Source organism: Macaca mulatta, chromosome 2 (genome assembly GCF_049350105.2).
Source record: "Macaca mulatta isolate MMU2019108-1 chromosome 2, T2T-MMU8v2.0, whole genome shotgun sequence".
Taxonomy (NCBI): Eukaryota; Metazoa; Chordata; class Mammalia; order Primates; family Cercopithecidae; genus Macaca; species Macaca mulatta.
Genome location: NC_133407.1, coordinates 63,541,782 through 63,561,590, shown reverse-complemented (window position 1 = coordinate 63,561,590; position 19,809 = coordinate 63,541,782). Strand labels below are relative to the sequence as shown.

Here is a 19,809-nt window from a genome sequence, read left to right as displayed (position 1 = left end):
TGATCCACCCACCTCAGCCTCCCAATATGCTGGGATTACAGGTGTGAGCCACCATGTCCGCCAAAAATAGTGTTAAAACACAACCTTCAACTATATCAGCTATGTGATTTTTAAAAAATGTTAGTGGAATTAAAAGTGTGAATTAAAGGTGACTACATACTTTTAAATTTGTGAATCATATAGTTTAGTGGTTAGAATTTATTAGACCACCCCACAGAAGAATTATAAGTATAGCCAATAAGAATAATACTGAAGTATGGCTATTAATCATAGCTAGAATTTCAAGGAAACGTAAATACCACAGCATTTAGCAAATGCATACAGGAATTGAGATGGGGTGGGAGTTGAAGGTCTTCACTAATTAAACCACGGTTGTCCAACCCACGGCCCGTGGGCCATATGTGACCCAGAACGGCCTTGAATGCAGCCCAACACAAATTTGTAAACTTCCTTAAAACATTATGAGATTTTTTGTGATTTTTTTTTCTTTAGCTCATCAGCTATCATTAATGTTAGTGTATTTTATGTGTGGCCCAAGACAATTCTTCCTCCAATGTGGCCTAGGGAAGCCGAAAGATTGGACACCCCTAATAAAGTAAACTACTGTACTGTTTCCTGTGGTTAAGCCTTTGAGTCTGTGCCTGAAAATGGTGAGCCTGCTTCTCTATCTTTTCTACCATGCAAGAGATCTCAGCTCAAGTCTGCAAGTTCTGTGATGGCACCAATCTGAATAAAAGGCTTGCCTTTCCGCTTTCTCCTTTCTCTATTGGAGAAGAGACACAGGAGTCTGGTCAGAGCTATCAATTTAGGGGACTGTTGATAAAATCTGTACTTCTTTTAATAGGACCTTGGTTAGTAATAAGCCAGCCTGCTGTCTCTATTAACTAGTATGCAAGTGACCCAAAGAAAACTTGGTATAAATATGCTTGTGATCTAGCTCTTAAATTTCTTATCTATCCTTGACATTCTTGTTCACTACTAGAGATATTTCTGCCACTTCTTATCTACAGGTACATTCTTGTTAACAAGTCATGGTCTCCCTGTTTATCACCTAAAATTTTTCTTATTGTTAGTGCTTTTACCTCTTAGTTTTATTTCCTAAATCTAATTCTTTTATTTTCTTTTTTAAAAACCATCTGTTTTACAGTTCAGTGACATTAAGTATATCCACAGTTGTGCCACTGTCACATGCATTCATTCATCTATCCATCCACAGAACTCTTTTCATCTTGCAGAACTCAAACTGTACTCATTGAACAATAACTCACTATTCTCCCTTCCCCTAGCCCCTGGCAGCCATCATTCTACTTTTTGTTTCTATGAATTTGACTGCTTTAGGTACCTTATATAAGTGGAATCATATAGTATTTGTCCTTTTTTACTAGCTTTTTTCAATTAGCATAATGCTTACTTAGGTCTAACTCTTAATTATATTTTCCTGATTTTAACTCTTCCATATTATAAACACATATATCCACACAGGGATGTAAAATCTATAAACATTTAAATTTCTAATTTTTGATAGTACTTACAGAGTTCTGTAATGAACAGATTTGAATATACAGTCTCAGACTATGATGGTTTGACATGATTTATATTGACTTTATGACGGTGTGAAAGGGAAGCACTTTTCAGTAGAAACTGTCTTTAAATTTTGAATTTTGATCTTTTTTTGGGCTAGCGATACATGATATGATGCTCTCTTGGGATGCCTGGCAGTGGGCAGCCCGCCACAACTCCCAGTCAACCACATGATCATGGCGTAAACAACTGGTAAGTTATAGTATGCAACTATAGGCTAATGTGAGTGTTCTAAGCATATTTAAGGTAGACTAGACTAAGCTATGATGTTTGGTATGTTACGTGTGTTAAATGTATTTTTGACTTAATGATATTTTCAACTTATGATGGGTTTCTTGGATGTAACCCCTTTGTAAATTGTTGAGGAGCATCTGTATATCTTGGTGTACATTCATATGTGTAGAGTGAATTCCTATGACTAGCAATTATTCCCAGTGTATATTGCTTATATGATACTTTCTTTGCATCAGTAGCTTCTAGTTTAAAAATATGGCATAGATCGTAGATTTGGCAGAGCCTTAGTTTTGTTAATATTTACCTGTGTTTCAGCTATAAGGAAGTATAGAGAGGAAATAATTTGTTTTGTATAATGGGAAGAAGGACTCATAAGACATGGAATTCCCCAAACATAGGAAATGCAGCACCAATTGACCTACCCTTCAATAATGTATGGAAGTATCTGTTTCTCTGTACTGGCCAACTGGGTTTTGGGTATTTTGCATTTGGCCACTCGGAGAACAGAACAATGTATCTGGTTGTTTTAATTTTCATTTCTATAATTATAATTGAGGCTGGGCATTGCTTCTTGTTTCTGATTGCCCATAACCATCTTTATGTTTCTACGAACTGTGGATCTGTACATTTTAAAAAATAAAAGGTACCCTATTATCAGTGCCCTTGATCAAATGATTTCTAAGGGGACTGTGCTCTCTTAGTTTTCCTCTGTTTCCGTGATATTGCTAATCTATCCCTGTCCACTGGGCCCTTTGCTTCCAAACTTGTTGTTTGCTTCCAAACATGCTAAGGTGTACCCTAATTTAAAAGGCCTTCATAGCTATAGCTATATTTCTTTCCTTTAACCCCTATACTTATATACTTTTTAACACACACACGTATATATATATATATACAGCATATTAATACACACACATACTACTACATCTATCTGTCTACACTTACAGATCTTTAACCTCTGCACTTATAAGCTGTGCCTACTGGCTTCATATTTTCTCCATTTGTTCATTGGACAAACGTTTACTGAACCCTTACTGTAAGGAAGGCATGGTTCTAGTTGCAGGGGATTTTTGGGTGCACAAAACAGACAAAAATTTCTGCCCTTATGGAGCTTACATCTTAGAAAGGGGCAACGGTAAGTAAAATACATAGTATGACAGACAGACGTAATAGGGTATACAGAGAATGCTTTACTGAGAAGTGACTTTTGGGCAAAGATATAAAGAAGGAAAGGGGAGTAAGCCATACAGCTCTCAGGGGATAGGGATTCCAGGCAGGATATGGTAAATACAAAGGCCCTGAGGCAGGAGCATGCTTGAAAGAAAAGCATAGATGTCATTGTGGCTGGAGCAGTTTTAGTGAAAGTGGAGAGAAGCAGAAGATATTGTCAGAGAAATAATGGGTATATTACTCAGGGCTCTCTAGAGAAACAGAACCAACATGGGGTATATACTGCATATAAAAGTCATATTTACACCATATGGTAGTCTCTTAAGTGTGCAGTAGTAATATATCTAAGAAAAGAATGTACATAGCTTAATGAAAAACTACTGTATTGCTAAAAAATGCTGATACTCATCTGAGACTTCAGTGAGTCATAATGTTATTGTTGGCTGAGGATGTTGCCTGGATGTCAATGGCTGCTGACTGATTAGGATGGTGGTTGCTGAAGGTTGGGGTGGTTGTGGCAGTTTCTTAAAATAAAACAACAATAAAGTTTTCTGCCACCAGCTGCATTAGCACCTAACAAGAGAATCAGGATGTCATTTGAAACTTTGAAGCCAGGCATTAACTTGTCCTTTCTAATTGTGAAAGTCCTAGATGACATCATCTTGACTGTTTCATCTACACTGAAAACCTGTTGTTTAGTGGAACCACCTGATTTCATTAATTATCTTAACTAGATCTAGATAACTTGCTGTAGCATCTAAGTTAGCACTTGCTGCTTCACTTTTTGCCTTCATGTTATGGAGAAGGCTTGTCTCCTTAAATCTCATGAACCAAACCCTGCTAGCTTCAGACTTTTCTTCTTCAGCTTCCTCACTGAGATTTCTCAGCGTTCATAGAATAAAAGAGAATTAGGGCCTTGCTCTGGATTAGGCTTTGGCGTAAGGGAATGTTGTGGCTGCTTTGATCTTCTATTCAGACCACTAAAACTTTCTCTATATGAGCAATAAGGCAGTTTTACTTTCTTATCATTCGTGTTTTCATTGAAGTAGCACTTTCAATTTTTTTCAAGAACTTTCTCTTTGCATTCACATCTTGGCTGTTTGGCACAAGAGACCTAGCTTTTGGCTTCTCCGGGCTTCCAACATGCCTTCCTCACTAAGCTTCATCATTTCTAGCTTTGGATTTAAAGTGATAGACCCTTCTCTTGAATACTTAGAGGCCATTGTGAGGTTATTAATTCACCTAATTTCAATATTGTTGTGTCTCAGAGAATAGGGATGTCTGAGGAGAGGGATGGGGAAACGGCCGGAGGGTGGAGCAGTCAGAACACACACAACATTTATCCGTTAAGTTTGCCGTTTTACATGGTCATGCTTTGCGGTGCCCCAAAGCAATTAAAATAGTAACATCAAAAATCACTGATCACGGATCACTGTGGCTGATATAATAATAATGAAAATGTCTGAAATATTGCAAGAATTACCAAAATGTGATACAGAGACACAAAGTGAGCACATGCTGTTGGAAAAATGGTTGATAGACTTGCCCAAGGCAGGGTTATCACAAACCTTCAATGATATATGATATATTATATATAAGATAATATATAAGATATATATTGTATATACATATATTCCCCATATAAAATCATAAATACATAGATCTATCTGTCTGTATATAGAGGGAGAGTTTAGGAGTTGTCTCATGTGATTGTGGGAGCTGACAAGGATAAAATCTGTAGGGCAATGCTGTCCAGTAGGTTGGAAATTCAGATATGAGTTGATGTTGCAGTTTTGAGTCCAAAGGCTGGAAACTCAGAATTTCTGTGTTGTAGTCTGGAGGCAGAATTCCTTTTTTGTGGGGGAAACCTTGGTCTTTGTTCTTAAGGCCTTCAGCTGATTGAATGAAGCCTACCTACATTATGCAGGGTAATATGCCTTATTTAAAGTTAACTGGTTGAAAATGTTATACTCACCTGTAAAAAAATACCTTTACAGTAGTGTTCACCCAAACGACTGTGCACCATAATCTAGCCAAGTCATCACATAAAATTAACCATCACAATGGAAATCCAGATTAATAAGGGCCTTGGACAACATTGTCAGAACTTTGTTTTCACTCTGGGTGAGATAGGAAGCCACTGAAGAGTGTTCAGCAGAAAAGTACCATGGTTTATTTAATCTAATTTATTTTTTTTAGAGACAGGGTCTCACTGTGTTGGCCAGGCTGGAGCTCAGCAGCATGGACATAGCTCAATGTAACTTTAAACTCCTGTGCTCAAGCAGTCCAACTGCTTCAGCATTCCCAAGTAGCTAGGACTACTGACATTCACCACCATGCCTGGCTAATTTTTTATTTTTTTGTAAAGAAGGGGTCTCACTATGTTGCCCAGGCTGGTCTTGAACTCCTGGCCTCAAGCAGTCTTCCTGCCTTGGTCTCCTAAAGTGCTGTGATCGCAGGCATGAGACATTGTACCTGGCTGTGGTTTATTTTAAATCAGTCACATTGGCTGTTGTGGTGAGCATACATTGTAGAGTGGCTCAGAGGCTAACTAGGAAGCTGTTGTAGTAATTCTGGTTAAGAGAACATGGCATCTTGGATTGCGGTCATAGTGGAGATGGTGAAATGTTTTACATTTTTAAGATAAAGCCAACAAATGTTTTTATTTACAAGTTGGATTTGGTTTATGAGAGAAGAGTAAATGATGACTCAAGTTTTTGGTGTATGTAACTGGAAGAATGGAATTGCCATTTACCAACATGGGTAAGAATGTGGGAGGAGCAAAGTTGGAGGGAAAATCGGGTTTGATTTGGATCTTTTTAAATTTGAAATGTCTGTTAGATATTCAAATAGAGTTGTCAAATAGATATAAAAGTCTGGGGTTCAGTGGAGAGATACGAACTAGAAATATGAAATTAATAGTTGTCACTATATGGTGAATATACTTACATTCATATTAAACCATAAAACTGGATGAGTTCACCATGGCAGTGAGTGTAGATATAGAAGAGGTACAAGGACTGAGCCTACCATTTAAGGCTGGGGATATTAGGAGAAATTAACAGAAATTAACATTTGGTTATTTCCTCTGTAATTCTCTGTAGTTCCTTTCCCTCCTTAAACTGCTAGTGAAGTAAATGCCAACACCCTTATCAAGATTGAAAAGAAATCCCATTGAATTCCATATGCTGCTAGAGGACTGCCCCTTTTTCCTTATGAAAGTCTGTATCACTACCGCCTAAGAGAGCAGTTCCAAGAAGGCTACAGTTTAAATCGATTAGCCACCTTTTCTCAAGAGACATTTGGGACTACTATGTCTTACCTTACATCCCTGTTTACCTCAGTCTCCACATTCAAGACTCTTAATTCCCTGTATTAGTTTGTTATTAGGATTAGCTGTTGATGACAGTAACTTAAATATGATGCAACTATTCTCTGTCACTTAAAACTTTGATGGTACAGGATTGATGTGATTTTCCACAAGGTCAGGAATCTTGGCTCTTTTTTATCTTGCTGTGTTATACATGGCCTTGATGGCATGGCATGGGGAGTGTCACTCTTTCAAGTTTTTATTTCAATTATGCTGTGATTTTATATAACTTTTTTTTTTTTTTTTTTTTTTTTTTTATTTGAGACAGAGTCTTGCTCTGTCGCCCAGGCTAGAGTGCAGTGGTGCAATCTCGGCTCACTGCAACCTCCACCTCCTGGGCTCCAGCGATTCTCCTGCCTCAGCCTCCTGAGTAGCTGGGATTACAGGTGCCTGCCACCACGCCCGGCTAATTTTTTGTATTTTTAGTAGAGATGAGGTTTCACCATGTTAGCTAGGATGGTCTCGATCTCCTGACCTTGTGATCCACCTGCCTCAGCCTCTCAAAATGCTGGGATTACAAGCGTGAGCCACTGTGCCCAGCAATTTTATATAACGTTTATAAGAAGTAATGAAATGGGTTCCTTAGATAACTCACTGTGAAATTAGGCAACATGAACTTAGGTACTATTACTGTTGGGCTGTGTATCTGATGCAGGGCAGGCAAGCTCCAAAACGGGCTTAGCCCAGGAGTGTTCTTGGCGTGGCCCAAGAAAGAATTCAAGGGCAAGCTCGTGGTGTTATAGCAACTTTTATTGAAGCAATAGTGTACAGCAGCAGCAGAGGTACTGTTCCTTGTGGAGCAGGGCTACCCCATAGGCATTGTGCCCAGAGGAGCAGCTCAAAGGCACTTCTGCAGTCATATTTGTGCCCACTTTTAACTATATGCAAATTAAGAAGTGAGCTGTGCAGAAATTTCTGGAAAAACAGGTAACTTCCTGGTGTTACCATGGCAGTGGTAAACTGATACGGCACACTGATAGGCATGTCTTACAGAGAGGTGCTTTCACCCCTTCTGTGTTTTAGCCAGTACCCAATCTGGTCCTGTTTCTGAGCCCTGCCTCTGGAGTTGAGTCCTGTCTCTTACCTCATTTCTACCCCTCACAGAATATAAAATCCAGATTGGGCCAGTAGGTTGATGATATTATAATAGCCACTGTTGGTTTCAGTATTATTAGTGCCTTGGGTGGCCACACCTAGTTTCAAGGGCAGCTAGGAAACATAGTGTTTGTTCTAGGTGGCCAGATGTACAGCGAAACTTCAGATTCCTATACCACAGAAGCAGGGATGAAGGCATATTGCACGATAGCCAGCTGTTTCTACCATCTCCAACCATCTATCTTAAACCATTAGTTCTTCACCATCTAAATTTTTTTAGACCTCACAGTGTGTCATTAGCCAAATCAGTGTCCTTAGCTTTTATTCTGAATGATCCCTTTACTCTCAAAGTCTAACCTAAATCTGGTTGTTTCCTAAGGAAACTGCTTTTCTTTTTTTTTTTTTTTGAGACAGAGTTTCACTCTTGTTGCCCAGGCTGGAGTGCAATGGTGAGATCTCGGCTCACCACAACCTCCACCTTCCGGGTTCGAGCAATTCTCCTGCCTCAGCCTCCCGAGTAGCTGGGATTACAGGCATGCACCACCATACCCGGCTAATTTTGTATTTTTAGTAGAGACAGGGTTTCTGCATGTTTGTCAGACTGGTCTCGAACTCACGACCTCAGGTGAGATCCGCCTGCCTCGGTCTCCCAAAGTGCTGGGATTACAGGCATGAGCCACCATGCCCATTGCTGGAAACTGCTTTTCTTACAGATCTCTCAAGTAGAAGCTATTTTGCCTCCCAAACTCCCATACGTCAGAGTCTTATCTCTTATTACTGTATCTGGACACTTGATTCTCTTTCTCCTTCCTCTCTAAAATCTCCTAGTCCCTTTGAAACAAGTCCTACCAGATTGAACCATTCTCTGCTGTGCTTTTATGCGGTCATCTGCATAGCTCTTTGCTCTTCCCTCATTCAATGAATATTTTAGCATCTGGCTAATTGTCCTTATCTCTACTACTCTCCTTGTCATTATCTTCAGCGATTTAAAATGTCCACAAATAAATCCCTGGCCTGTCAGTTCCTTGACCTCAGCCACCCACTTTAACAGTCATAACCCATCTTATTGTTACCAATATCTATACTGGCTCTAAAATCTGTTTTAAGTATCCCATTGTCTATCTCCACTTGTTTTTGCTAGTTAACTTCTTCTGGAATCTTTTTTTTTTTTTTTTTTTTTTTTTGACACGGAGTCTCGCTCTGTCGCCCAGGCTGGAGTGCAGTGGCCGGATCTCAGCTCACTGCAAGCTCCGCCTCCCGGGTTCACGCCATTCTCCTGCCTCAGCCTCCCGAGTAGCTGGGACTACAGGCGCCCGCCACCTCGCCCGGCTAGTTTTTTTTGTATTTTTTAGTAGAGACGGGGTTTCACCGTGTTAGCCAGGATGGTCTCGATCTCCTGACCTCGTGATCCGCCCGTCTCGGCCTCCCAAAGTGCTGGGATTACAGGCTTGAGCCACCGCGCCCGGCCCTTCTGGAATCTTAATGCTAACAATTCTAAAGACTCAGTAAGATTTCCAGGCCATTGAATCTACCACTTTTTCATGGTATCTTTGGCAATTTCATCTTATTCCATGGCTTTGAATATGATGTTTTTGCCGACAACCCTCAAGTTGATATCTAATTGATATATGCAACTCCAACTTCCCACTTGACTCCAGACTTAACTATATTATATCTCATTTCTCTTTAACTTTTCCATTGGGTTGTCTAATAGAAACCTTGTACTTAACATATCCAAGACAGAATGTTTGATATCACCCTTTCCAACCTGTTTCTCAGTCTTCCTCATTTCAATAAATGGCAACTCCATTCTACCTATTGAAACTTTATAGTCATTTTTTACTACTGTTTTTCTTTTTAATTTTTTGAGACTGAGTCTTGCTCTGATGCCCAGGCTGGAGTGCAGTAGTGCGATCTCGGCTCACTGCAACCTCCACCTCCCGGGTTGAAGCAATTCTCCTGCCTCAGCCTCCTGAGTAGCTGGGATTACAGACATGCGCCACCACGCCCAGCTAATTTCTGTATTTTTAGTAGAGACAGGATTTCACCATGTTGGCCAGGCTGTTCTCGAACTCCTCACCTCATGATACGCCCACTTCTGCCTCCCAGAGTGTTGGGATTACAGGCGTGAGCCACTGGGCCTGGCCACTACTGTTTTTCTTAAACTCAATTCACCAGCAAATCTTCTGGAATCTTTCCTCAAAATATATTTAGCATATGACTGCTTCATGCTGCTTATACTATTGCCTTGCTTGTCCTTCTTTATCTAAGTCACTTTCATTTCTCTTCTGGATTATTGAAATCCCAACTGGTCTTACTGCATCCAGTCTTATTCATTTTCCCTCTGGATAGGCTCTTTATTGTATACCATCCATCGCATCCATTTAAAATGTAAGTCAGTTCATATTGCTTATTTGCTCATAACCTCTCCACTGGCTTCTTGGTTCATTCAGAAGAAAAACTAAAGCTTTTATTATGACTTTCCAAGGCCCTGCATGTTGTGTCCCACCCTCTCCTTCCCTAATTTCCTGCCAGTCCCTCACTCATTTTATTTTAGGCATACTGGCCTTCATATTCTGACTTAACTTTAAAAGAATTACTGGCTGGTGTATTTAGAATAGTTTGTAGGGGTAAATGTAGGAATAGGAAGATCAATTTTGAGGCCACTGCAATAATCGAGGCAGGGGATGGTGGTGGCTTTGGATTATGATGGAGGTGCTGAGAAGTGACCAGATTTGCTGTGTATTTTAGTGGTTGGACTCAGATTTTGTTGCACATTTTTTCCTCTCAAGCCTCATAAATGTTGACCCATACTGGACCAAAAACAACTTATACTTGATTTTTAGTAGCAAAGACATAGTTGCTGCTACTTGCTCCCTATGTAAAGTTGCAAAGTTACCTATACCCTCAAAATTGTCTTTCTATTATCTAAACCCAGCCCCTGCCCCAATACCACTGGTTAGTCAGATCCTCGTGATCAGTCCCTTTAGGCAGATAAAAACACCTCAATGCAGCATTCAGGCAGTTCTGCACTTCCCCAAATTGGCTATGTTTTAACATTACTTTTCTTTTATTCCCTTATTCAATCCCACATGAAAGTGCACATGTCATTCATACAGATGGACTCAGATAAATGGAATGTGTGAGGATGATCGTTAAGGGAGAACCTTCCCAGTGTTAGAATGCCATCGTCTTACTTTCTCTGATTCCTTGGCATGATGTTTCTGAATGGTTAGTGATTCCTTTCTTATAAAAACCATACTGCTTCTACTATTTATAGAGGATTATTATTTATTCTCGTGAGGAATTATCGTAATTATTAGGGATTTCGGCAGTTTTAGGTTTTCTGATGTAGAATCCATCATGTCTTTTAAGTTTCTGATTTTAATAGTATATTCAGTTTTTATGTGTATTTTGTTATCTATTGTGTTTTCATTTCCAGAAGCAAATATTTATCCGCCTTTCTTCTTTTAAAATCCTTATAAGCTGATTAAATTTCAATTATCGTGAAAAAGCAGCATTTCATAAAATGTTATTAGTCTTTTTTCCCCTGTCTAATCAGAGGGGACCTGATGGAAGAGGGAATTTGGAGGAAGGTGGAGAACTCCTAAAGACCAAAAAAGTGAACCTAGGAAGTGTTCCTAGGAGACATTGTATTTTAGCTCTGGCTGTGCTACACATAGTTTCATACTTTTGATATTCCACAGAAATCACCTTAAGAGAACTGGAAGAGAAAGAAGTGAAAAGAGTACTTTGAAATACAGCTTTATTTAGCACCTTGCTGGTCTAAAGGTTCTTGGATTCATGAGAATGAGAAATTATCTAAGGGAGGCCTACTGAATTCTCATCTATAGTCAGTACCTCCTTTGATGTAGTTAGCAGTAATTTTCAACTTAGTAAAGAGGATTGTTTCCCTTTAATTACACTTTCATTTGATTTATATTTGCCTATTTAGGTTAGTGATGCTACTCAGAAAGAATTCTGTAAATGTAAATCATACTCAGACAATTTAGCATTTTCTTGATTTCTAGCTTTTTTTTGTGTACGACAACTATATTCATAGCAATGATTTGTGTCTTCTGATGATATGGCTATTTGGGGAATGTTATTCTTCTTTTCCTAAGTTTTTATTTGGCAATTACACTGTGATTTTTACATAACTTTTATAAGCAGTTTATTACCTCTTCCTTAAATAAGTCACCTATTTTTCACATTGTCACTGTAGTAACCGTAACTGTTGGGCAGTGTATCTGCCCCACTGCAGAATGTCAACCCCAGATTGGGCCACTAGATTTATGATGTTGTATTTTTCCACATGGATTCTAGAATTGTAGCTGAGCCAGTCAGAACTTGGATATTTATATCCAGTAGACAAGACCAAAATTGATTTGCAATTGAAGAGTTCCCAATTTGTGGAATTTTTTGATATGATCACAGGACATGGAAATTCTTTACCTGACCAGATTTACCTAGTGCTGTTCTGCGTAGGACTGTCTCAGGCAGGTTTAGAGGACTCCTGGGGTTCAGCCCAAGGCTCTCCATCATCCCTTGGTAGGATTGGCACACCAACTAGTTTTCTTTTTCTTTCCATGTACTTGATGTCAGAAGGACTGAAGGTGCTCCTTGCGGTGCAATGATGTTTTGTTTGCTTTTTGTGTGTGTACATATACATTTGTTTTTAATGCTGACTTTATATTTTCTCTCCTTTTATTTTTGCAGTAAATACAATCAAGTGGCATCTTAAATTTTTGCTGGAAGTGGAGTCATGAGACTGAAGATAACTCTTTTAAAAGAACCAAAGCATATCCTTTTAATGGTTGTAAATCTTATGGATTTTCTTAATTATAGTATTGTTAAAAGTTTCTCTATTTTATATTCTAGTTGAAGAATAGATGTTTTTTTAATTTCTTTAGTAGCTGTTTATCTAAATTGTTTTAAAATATTTAAGATCATGTGTTTTAGGTAATTCTCCAAAGTGAACCATTTGCTATAAATCTTACTTTCAAATTCTTATTGACATTTTTCTTATTTTACTTAAGTACTATACTTAAATACTTAAAAACCGGTTTTTGTTTACTTTAGTAGGGTCTTAAAAAGAAGCTTTTTTTGTTTTGTTTTTTTAGACGGAGTCTCACTTTGTTGCCCAAGCTCGAGTACAGTGGTGCAATCTCAGCTCACTGCAACCTCTACCTCCTGGGTTCAAGTGATTCTTCTGCCTCAGCCTCATGAGCAGCTCGGACTACAGGCACCCGCCAACATGCCTGGCTAATTTTTGTATTATTAGTAGAGATGGTGTTTCACCATGTTGGCCAGGCTGGTCTCGAACTCTCGACCTCAGGTGATCCACCCGCCCCGGCCTCCCAAAGTGCTGGGAATACAGGCATGAGCCACCATGCCTGGCCAAAATGAAGCTTTTGTAAAACCAAATAGTTTCTTTGCTAGTGTGATCTAGCATGTATTCATTCTGCCATGCTCTATTTCTTTACATTCATGATAAGGTAAAGGACAAGTTGGGGAAATCTGAGCAGTCAGATCCTCATTATTTCACATGAGAAGGTGGCAATTAGTAATATTTTCTCAAACACATGACCCTATATTTTGTCAGCAAGAGTCCCCAGTTATGTGTCAAGGAATTATGACAGGCCCCAGTATCATCATTCTTAGACATTGAGACTAATTCTACTCAAAGCATCCTTTGTAGACTTCATTGCAGGTCTGTGAAAGAATAGATAAAGAAATTGAAAGTAAGGGCTGAGAAATTTTTGTAGCAATTTGACATTGTTATAATGTCCAAATTTTCTAATATTTCATTTTTATTATATCTTACAAAATATCTATCTGCAATGGATTCAAAATAAAGAAAAATCTGGTCCTCCATCAGAACTAGGAAAACACTGATTTAAACATTTGGTCAGACATTTTAAATTGATAGGTGTTTTCATTTATATTATCTTGTCTGCTTATTTAACTATTAAGTGAAGACGTAATTATTTTTATTCCTACTTAAGTCATTTTTACTGTCTTTTCAAAAAAGTGTGCTTTCAAGAGTTCATGCCATACACAATTGTATAGATTTTGACCATGTCTACTGTCTGCTTTCAGACCAAGAAATAACAATGTTTTTAGACTTTCTTGATCTGGCAGTCTTCTCATTTCTCCCATAGTTTTAGTTGACCTATTAGTTTGAAGATAATGCCATGGACATCTAGCATGTACTTACAGCAATTTATATAAGGATAAGCTAATGATATTTGGTTTGCGATGTGTGCGTATTTGTTTGTGTGAGTTTTCTTCCTTTCTAGGTTTTACCTAAGCTACTCCCATTTTAGTTTTACCTAACATTCTTTAGGCGACAGCAGTGATAATACAACAGTTTTTTCAGGAATGATCTAGTGTCCTTTTGTTTAGCTTGTGTTTTGAGTTTTGAGTATTGTGGTATCTCTTTATTACCTTTTTGTGCAGACTCTTAAGATCTTTCTATAATCTGTCTTTATTTTTTTTGGTTTCTGCTTAATCTATCATATTTTGAAGTATTAAAAAATCTTGGAACATACTAGAATAATTAGGCACATTGTCTCTGTTTCCTTTATCATATTATTGCTCAGATAAGACAGTAAAAGTATTGGTGAGAAATGAAGGAAATAAAAGGATTATATCATAACAGTAAGAACAAACAACTCAACCAGGAATAATCTGGCAGTATAGAAATCCAGATGTAGCAAGAGAAAACATCCTTTGTAAATAACAAACTGAAATGCCTTGTGGGTACACAATTCTGCTAGGGTAAGTACCCTGTCCTGACGGAGGAAGTGAGGGCTACTTGAGCATCTCAACTTACATAGAAATTCTTCTGATAAGTTAGAGCTAAAAAAAATGGGTTAAATAAAGTAAAAATTTTAGGGATCGTATCTCATCCAGCACTATGCATCTTTTAAGTGAGGTAAATTATAATTGAATTATTTCCTAATTTTAATGTAGGAAAGTTTGCTATTGTCAATTAAAAATAAATGAAGAAATAAAATGAAAAATTTAAAAAAAGTTTGGTGAGATTTTAGTTTCAGCTGTTAAACCATAGGTTCTTTCCTAGGTGAATTGTTATGATAATATGTGATTTAAAAGGATAGCCTACTGTTAGATTTCAGTCTTCTTTTGACACTTGATTATTTTTTCCTTAGCAAAAGAATGCATGCTTATTTTAATAACTTAAATGATACAGATATATATAAAGAAAAAAAGTATAGTTCCCTTTGCTCCCTACCTATCCCCCAACAGTTCAGTGTAGATTCTTTGATACCTTTTGATCTACTAGGTTTCTTTTGTGTACCTTTTGGCTTTGTTTATGGAATATTGTGTAACACAAGTTTTAAATTTTCATGTGGTCAGATCTTTTCTCCCCCTCCTTTTGGCATCTGGATTTCTTTCTTGCTTTCCATTCTTACAACTGTTTTAATAGATGCTTATTTTCTTTTATATAGAAAAAAATTCTAGTCATAAAATGGAAAATACATTTAGAAGCTTGAAAACATTTGACCCTATTTTACTTACACCTTAAAATCTGCATCTGTGAATTACACTTTACTTACACCTTATAATCTGCATCTGTGAATTAAGATTTAAGACTTTTGTTATGTTTTATGTCTCCTTAACATGGTGACACATCAAGAATTAGTAAGCTGTGTGGGCTGGACTACTGCTGAAGAGCTGTATTCATGTAGCGATGATCACCAGATAGTGAAGTGGAACTTGTTAACCAGTGAAACAACTCAAATAGTAAAGCTTCCTGATGATATTTACCCTATCGATTTTCACTGGTTTCCAAAAAGTTTGGGTGTAAAGAAACAAACTCAGGCAGAAAGCTTTGTCCTCACAAGTTCTGATGGTAAGTTTTAAATAAACATTATATACTCACTATTGTATTTAAAAGACTTAATAGTATGATTTATGCTTTGAGTTGTTTTACAAAACTGGTATTTGTGGATCTGCATATTTTTATCCACACATTGTATTTCTTTTCTGAATAGTCACTTGGTTTGTGTATGGGCTATGAAATTATTGTCATGGAAGAAAGTTAATTTAACTGGCATATACCAGGATTGAATATGGGCCTTTGGCATTATTATATATATATATTTTTAGAGACCAGGGTCTCACTCTGTTGCCCAGGCCAGAGTGCAGTGGTGTAATCATAGCTCACTGTAGCTTCAAACTCCTGGGCTAACACAATCTTCCTGCCTCAGCCTCGTGAGTAGCTGGGACTACAGGCACATACTATTACATCCGGTTAATTAAAACTTTTTTTTTGTAGAGACAGGGTCTCATCTTGTTGCCCAGGCTAGTCTTGTACTCCTGGCCTCAAGCATTCCTCCTGCCTTGGCCTCCCAAAGTGCTGGGATTACAGGTATGAGCCACCATGCCCAGCTGGCTTTACTTTTTTAGTACTCTTATGAGTTGAGTTAAGCTGTTCTCATAGTTTTAGTTTCTAAATTCTTCAAATTTAACTTAATATAACCACACTGAAAAGATATACATATTCATTTAGTAAGGTATCTGTTAAAATATATACTTTATTTTTCAGTACATGTTAATTTTCAGTTACAGAGTTGAAGAGTTTTATAATTTGACCGCAGCTTTCTTATTGGTGAATAGAAAGTATGATTTTTTTTTCACTTTTTAAGGGTATGTTTTTATATTTGTTTTCTTAGAAGTACATGAACTGTTTTCATCTGTGTTATACTTTACCTGCTGTTTCAATTAGGAGTACATTCATTGAAAGTAACAGAAACTTACTAGGCTAACTTAAGCACAAATGGCGTATTTTGGTTCACCTAGCTGTAGGGGTGGATCAAGCACTAGTTGCATCAGGTCCCTGTTCTCACCATCTCTTGGGTAGGCTCTTTGCACATGGTGAACATGGTGGTGAGCATGACGGTGGCCAGTAGCCCAAGGCTCATAATACTTCATAAGACTGCTTCTTCCTCAGTATCTTGTGCAGGCAGCTTGCAGAGGGACCCTAAATGAGCTTGGGTCATATGCCCATCACTGAGTCAATCAGTTTAGTCAAGAGAAATGGACTTTGGGAGGCTAAGGTGGGTGCATCATTTGAGGTCAGGAGTTCGAGACCAGCCTGAGCAACATGATAAAACCCTGTCTGTACTGAAATACAAAAAAATTTTAGGCAGGCATAGTGGCACATGCCTATAGTCCCAGCTACTCTGGAGGCTGAGGTAGGAGAATTGCTTGAACCTGGAAGGCAGAGGTTGCAGTGAGCCGAGATTTTGCCATTGCACTCCATCCTGGGTGACAGAGCGAGACTCTGTCTCAAAAAAAAAAAAAAAAAAGACAATGGGACACTGATTGAGCATATCCAGCCTCAGGCCATCCACATGCAAAGGGAAAGAGAAAGAGAAGAGAAGAGGGCTTTTGTAACCTGAAGATGGAAAGGATGTTAGGCCAAACAATAATATCAGATTACACCTCATTTACCGAGAGACTTGTGGTAGTTTTTTAAAACTTTGTTTTTCAGAAACTTGATTAAATGAGATACATGTGTAAAATCACTTTGTAGAGTGCCTGGTGCTTAGAAGATTGACCCTGAACCACAGCTAGAATTTAATTTACCTCAGATGATAAAGGGAACATTTGACGTAAACAATTTTGATTTAATTTTGCATTTACAGAAAAGTTTTAAGAATCATACAAACAATTCCTGCAGGTCCTTTATCCAGATTAACTAGTTTAACATTTTGTCCCTTATACATTGGGACAAAGTATTGGCTCTGTTTCTTTTTATACAAACCTCCCTCCCCCTCAACATACACCCTTTTCCTGAAAGATGTGAGAGCAATTTGTAGACATGTACTTTTAACCATAAATACTTCAATGCATTTCCTAAGAATAAGAAGTTTCTGTTACATTACCACAGTTTGTTGATAAAAATCAGGACATTTAACATTGATGCAATACTATTATCTAATCTATAGTTTATATTTAAATTTTAACAATCATTCTAATTTTCCATAGAAATTTATTTTTGCTGGTACGGAATAACATATTGCTTTTGTTGTGTCTCTTTAGCTTCCTTTAATCTGGAACAACTTTTCAGTCTTTTATGATCTTGACAATGTTGAAGAATATATGCCTGTTATTTTATAGTTCTTCAATTTGTTTTTGTCTGATGTTTCCTCATGATTAGATTCAATTTATATGTCCTTAGCAGGAATACTTGGGGCATCAGATTAGGAGATTAATGATGTTGGTTTGACCCATTATTGGTGATGTTAACCTTAATTATAAGTTAAAAAGTTCATGTTCATTAAGTTAATTCTGTAAAGTTACTATTTATTCGTCTTAATAATTTGTGAAAAGATACTTTGAGACTATGTAAAAATATTCTCTTCCTCATCAAACTTCCTCCCACTCTCTTAACGTCTATTGATGACTCTTGGCTGAATCATTTATTACTAAGATGGTTTGCCAAATGCTAATTTTTCCAACTCCATAATTCCTTCCATATTGATTAGTTGGTATTCTACTCCAAGGAAGAGGTTCCTGTCCCATGCCCATATATTTGTTTTTTTTTGGGGGGGGGTCAGATGACACTTGTGGATTCTCATTTTATTTCATAAATATATTATTATCATTTTTAGATTTTGATGTTGAAAGTGCCCCACATTTGGCCAGTGAGAGCCCCATCAGGCCAGCCACAGTGATTTTTTTTTTTTTAATTTTATATGTGTCCTCATCATTTTTTGAGCACTTCCTTGCTGGCACAAGATGTTCCAGGCTTATCTTGTACTTTCTTAGTCCCAGCCCCCAAATCAGCCATTTTCCACAGAGACCTGTTCTTTTTCTGGTGGTTAATGGTATTTAAAAAAACAAGATAACAGTGCTAGCTGTGCTCATTCCAATGGGGTGTATTTGCTTCAAGGCCCTTTCAATGGACAGAGCTAAGAACTGTGAATATAAAACCTTGAAACAAGTAACATTAAATAGACATATGTATACAGTGCTATGATAAATCAGAGGGACATAAAACTCTGCTGTGATGTGGCCAAGGGAAGGTCAAGAGAAATGTCAAGAAAGTCTTGTATTTAAGCACAGTTTTGCAGTCTTGACTTTTTTTTTTTTTTAATAGACTATAAAAAAGCTGGAAAAGGTATAAAGGAGAGGAACCAAAATAGTAAAATGGATAAAATACTTGCCTTATATAATTTTATACTGTATCAGGAAACAGGTAGACAAAAGCAAGCCACTTAATTGCAGAAGTTTGTACATATATTGGCAAAAAGTAAAAACACTGTAACTTTAAAGGACATAAGCTAATTATATAAGAGATGTCAGAGAGACAAGTCAACAGTACAAAGAATAAGTGATACAAGAAGCCAAGAAAGGATCATTTGGTTTCTGAATGATCATTCAGTCTAGTAATATACAGCTGGTAATTTAAAACACTTTCTCATCCATAGGTGTGGCATATTTATTGGCACATTGTTTCTGAAGCATAGACATATACCCAGACCATAGGTATTTAAATTATGTTAACTAAATCAAAAGGTTTATGAATTTGAATTTTTCCCTATTTTGAACATATATAATTATTTTGAACCAAGTAAGCATATGCATTTTCAATTTATTTTAAAATATTTAAATAGTTTTGTTTTTGTGCCTATTTTCCAACAGATTTATGTGTGAGATTAAGAATAATTATATTGTTAATATTTGCCTTTATGCCTCTAGTGCCTGTTACTTAGTCTAGTAGTAGGTGCTTTGTTGATTGAATAAATAAAATAGATTTTTCAAATGTAATTTCTTTTAGGTAAATTTCATCTGATTTCCAAATTAGGAAGAGTAGAAAAAAGTATAGAAGCTCACTGTGGAGCAGTACTTGCAGGAAGATGGAATTATGAAGGAACAGCATTAGTTACAGGTAAGTTGTCTGTTAAAATGACTTTTGAAATGAATATTTTAAAGAAAAATTTCCAAAGAAACAGAATATTTTCATTTAGCAATAATGTCTAATAGCATTGTCTGATAGCAAATAATTGGCATAGTGTTGTTCTACACTGCTATATAAATGTTATAATTCAGAATGTTATATTAATCATTTTCTTATGTGACCTTTGGAGACTGTTCTGTCAAAGAAGGCTTTTGGAATGGTCAAATATGGGATAAATAAAAGTTGTAATTCTTTAAAATTTGAAAATTCCAAATATTCTCATTTAACTGACCGTTATCCCCATTCTGTCTCTTTCCCGTCCCCTGCCCTACTCTAAGGATTCTTAACTTCACCTATTACATTAGTTATATATTGCTTATAACAAATTAATCGTTAGTGACTTAAAATAATAAGCATATAGTAC

The 19,809-nt window shown here is 37.2% G+C and overlaps 1 protein-coding gene across 8 annotated transcripts in view; it reads left to right on the top strand.

Annotated features, from left to right (window-relative positions):
- The window catches only part of IFT80 (intraflagellar transport 80), a 140,291-nt gene that overhangs the window by 4,728 nt on the left and 115,754 nt on the right, over positions 1-19,809 (top strand). For 6 of the 8 annotated variants that reach the window (XR_013413625.1, XM_077991620.1, XM_077991615.1 and 3 more), the window contains exons 2-5: positions 1,682-1,773; positions 12,170-12,254; positions 15,110-15,329; positions 19,266-19,376. Coding sequence is in view for 7 of the 8 variants with exons in the window: in XM_077991620.1 (XP_077847746.1) it covers positions 12,216-12,254; positions 15,110-15,329; positions 19,266-19,376 (370 nt within the window). In the remaining variant the exon portion in view is untranslated. The remainder of the gene's footprint in view (positions 1-1,681; positions 1,774-12,169; positions 12,255-15,109; positions 15,330-19,265; positions 19,377-19,809) is intronic. The other 2 variants (XM_077991616.1, XM_077991618.1) reach the window with 1 other exon arrangement.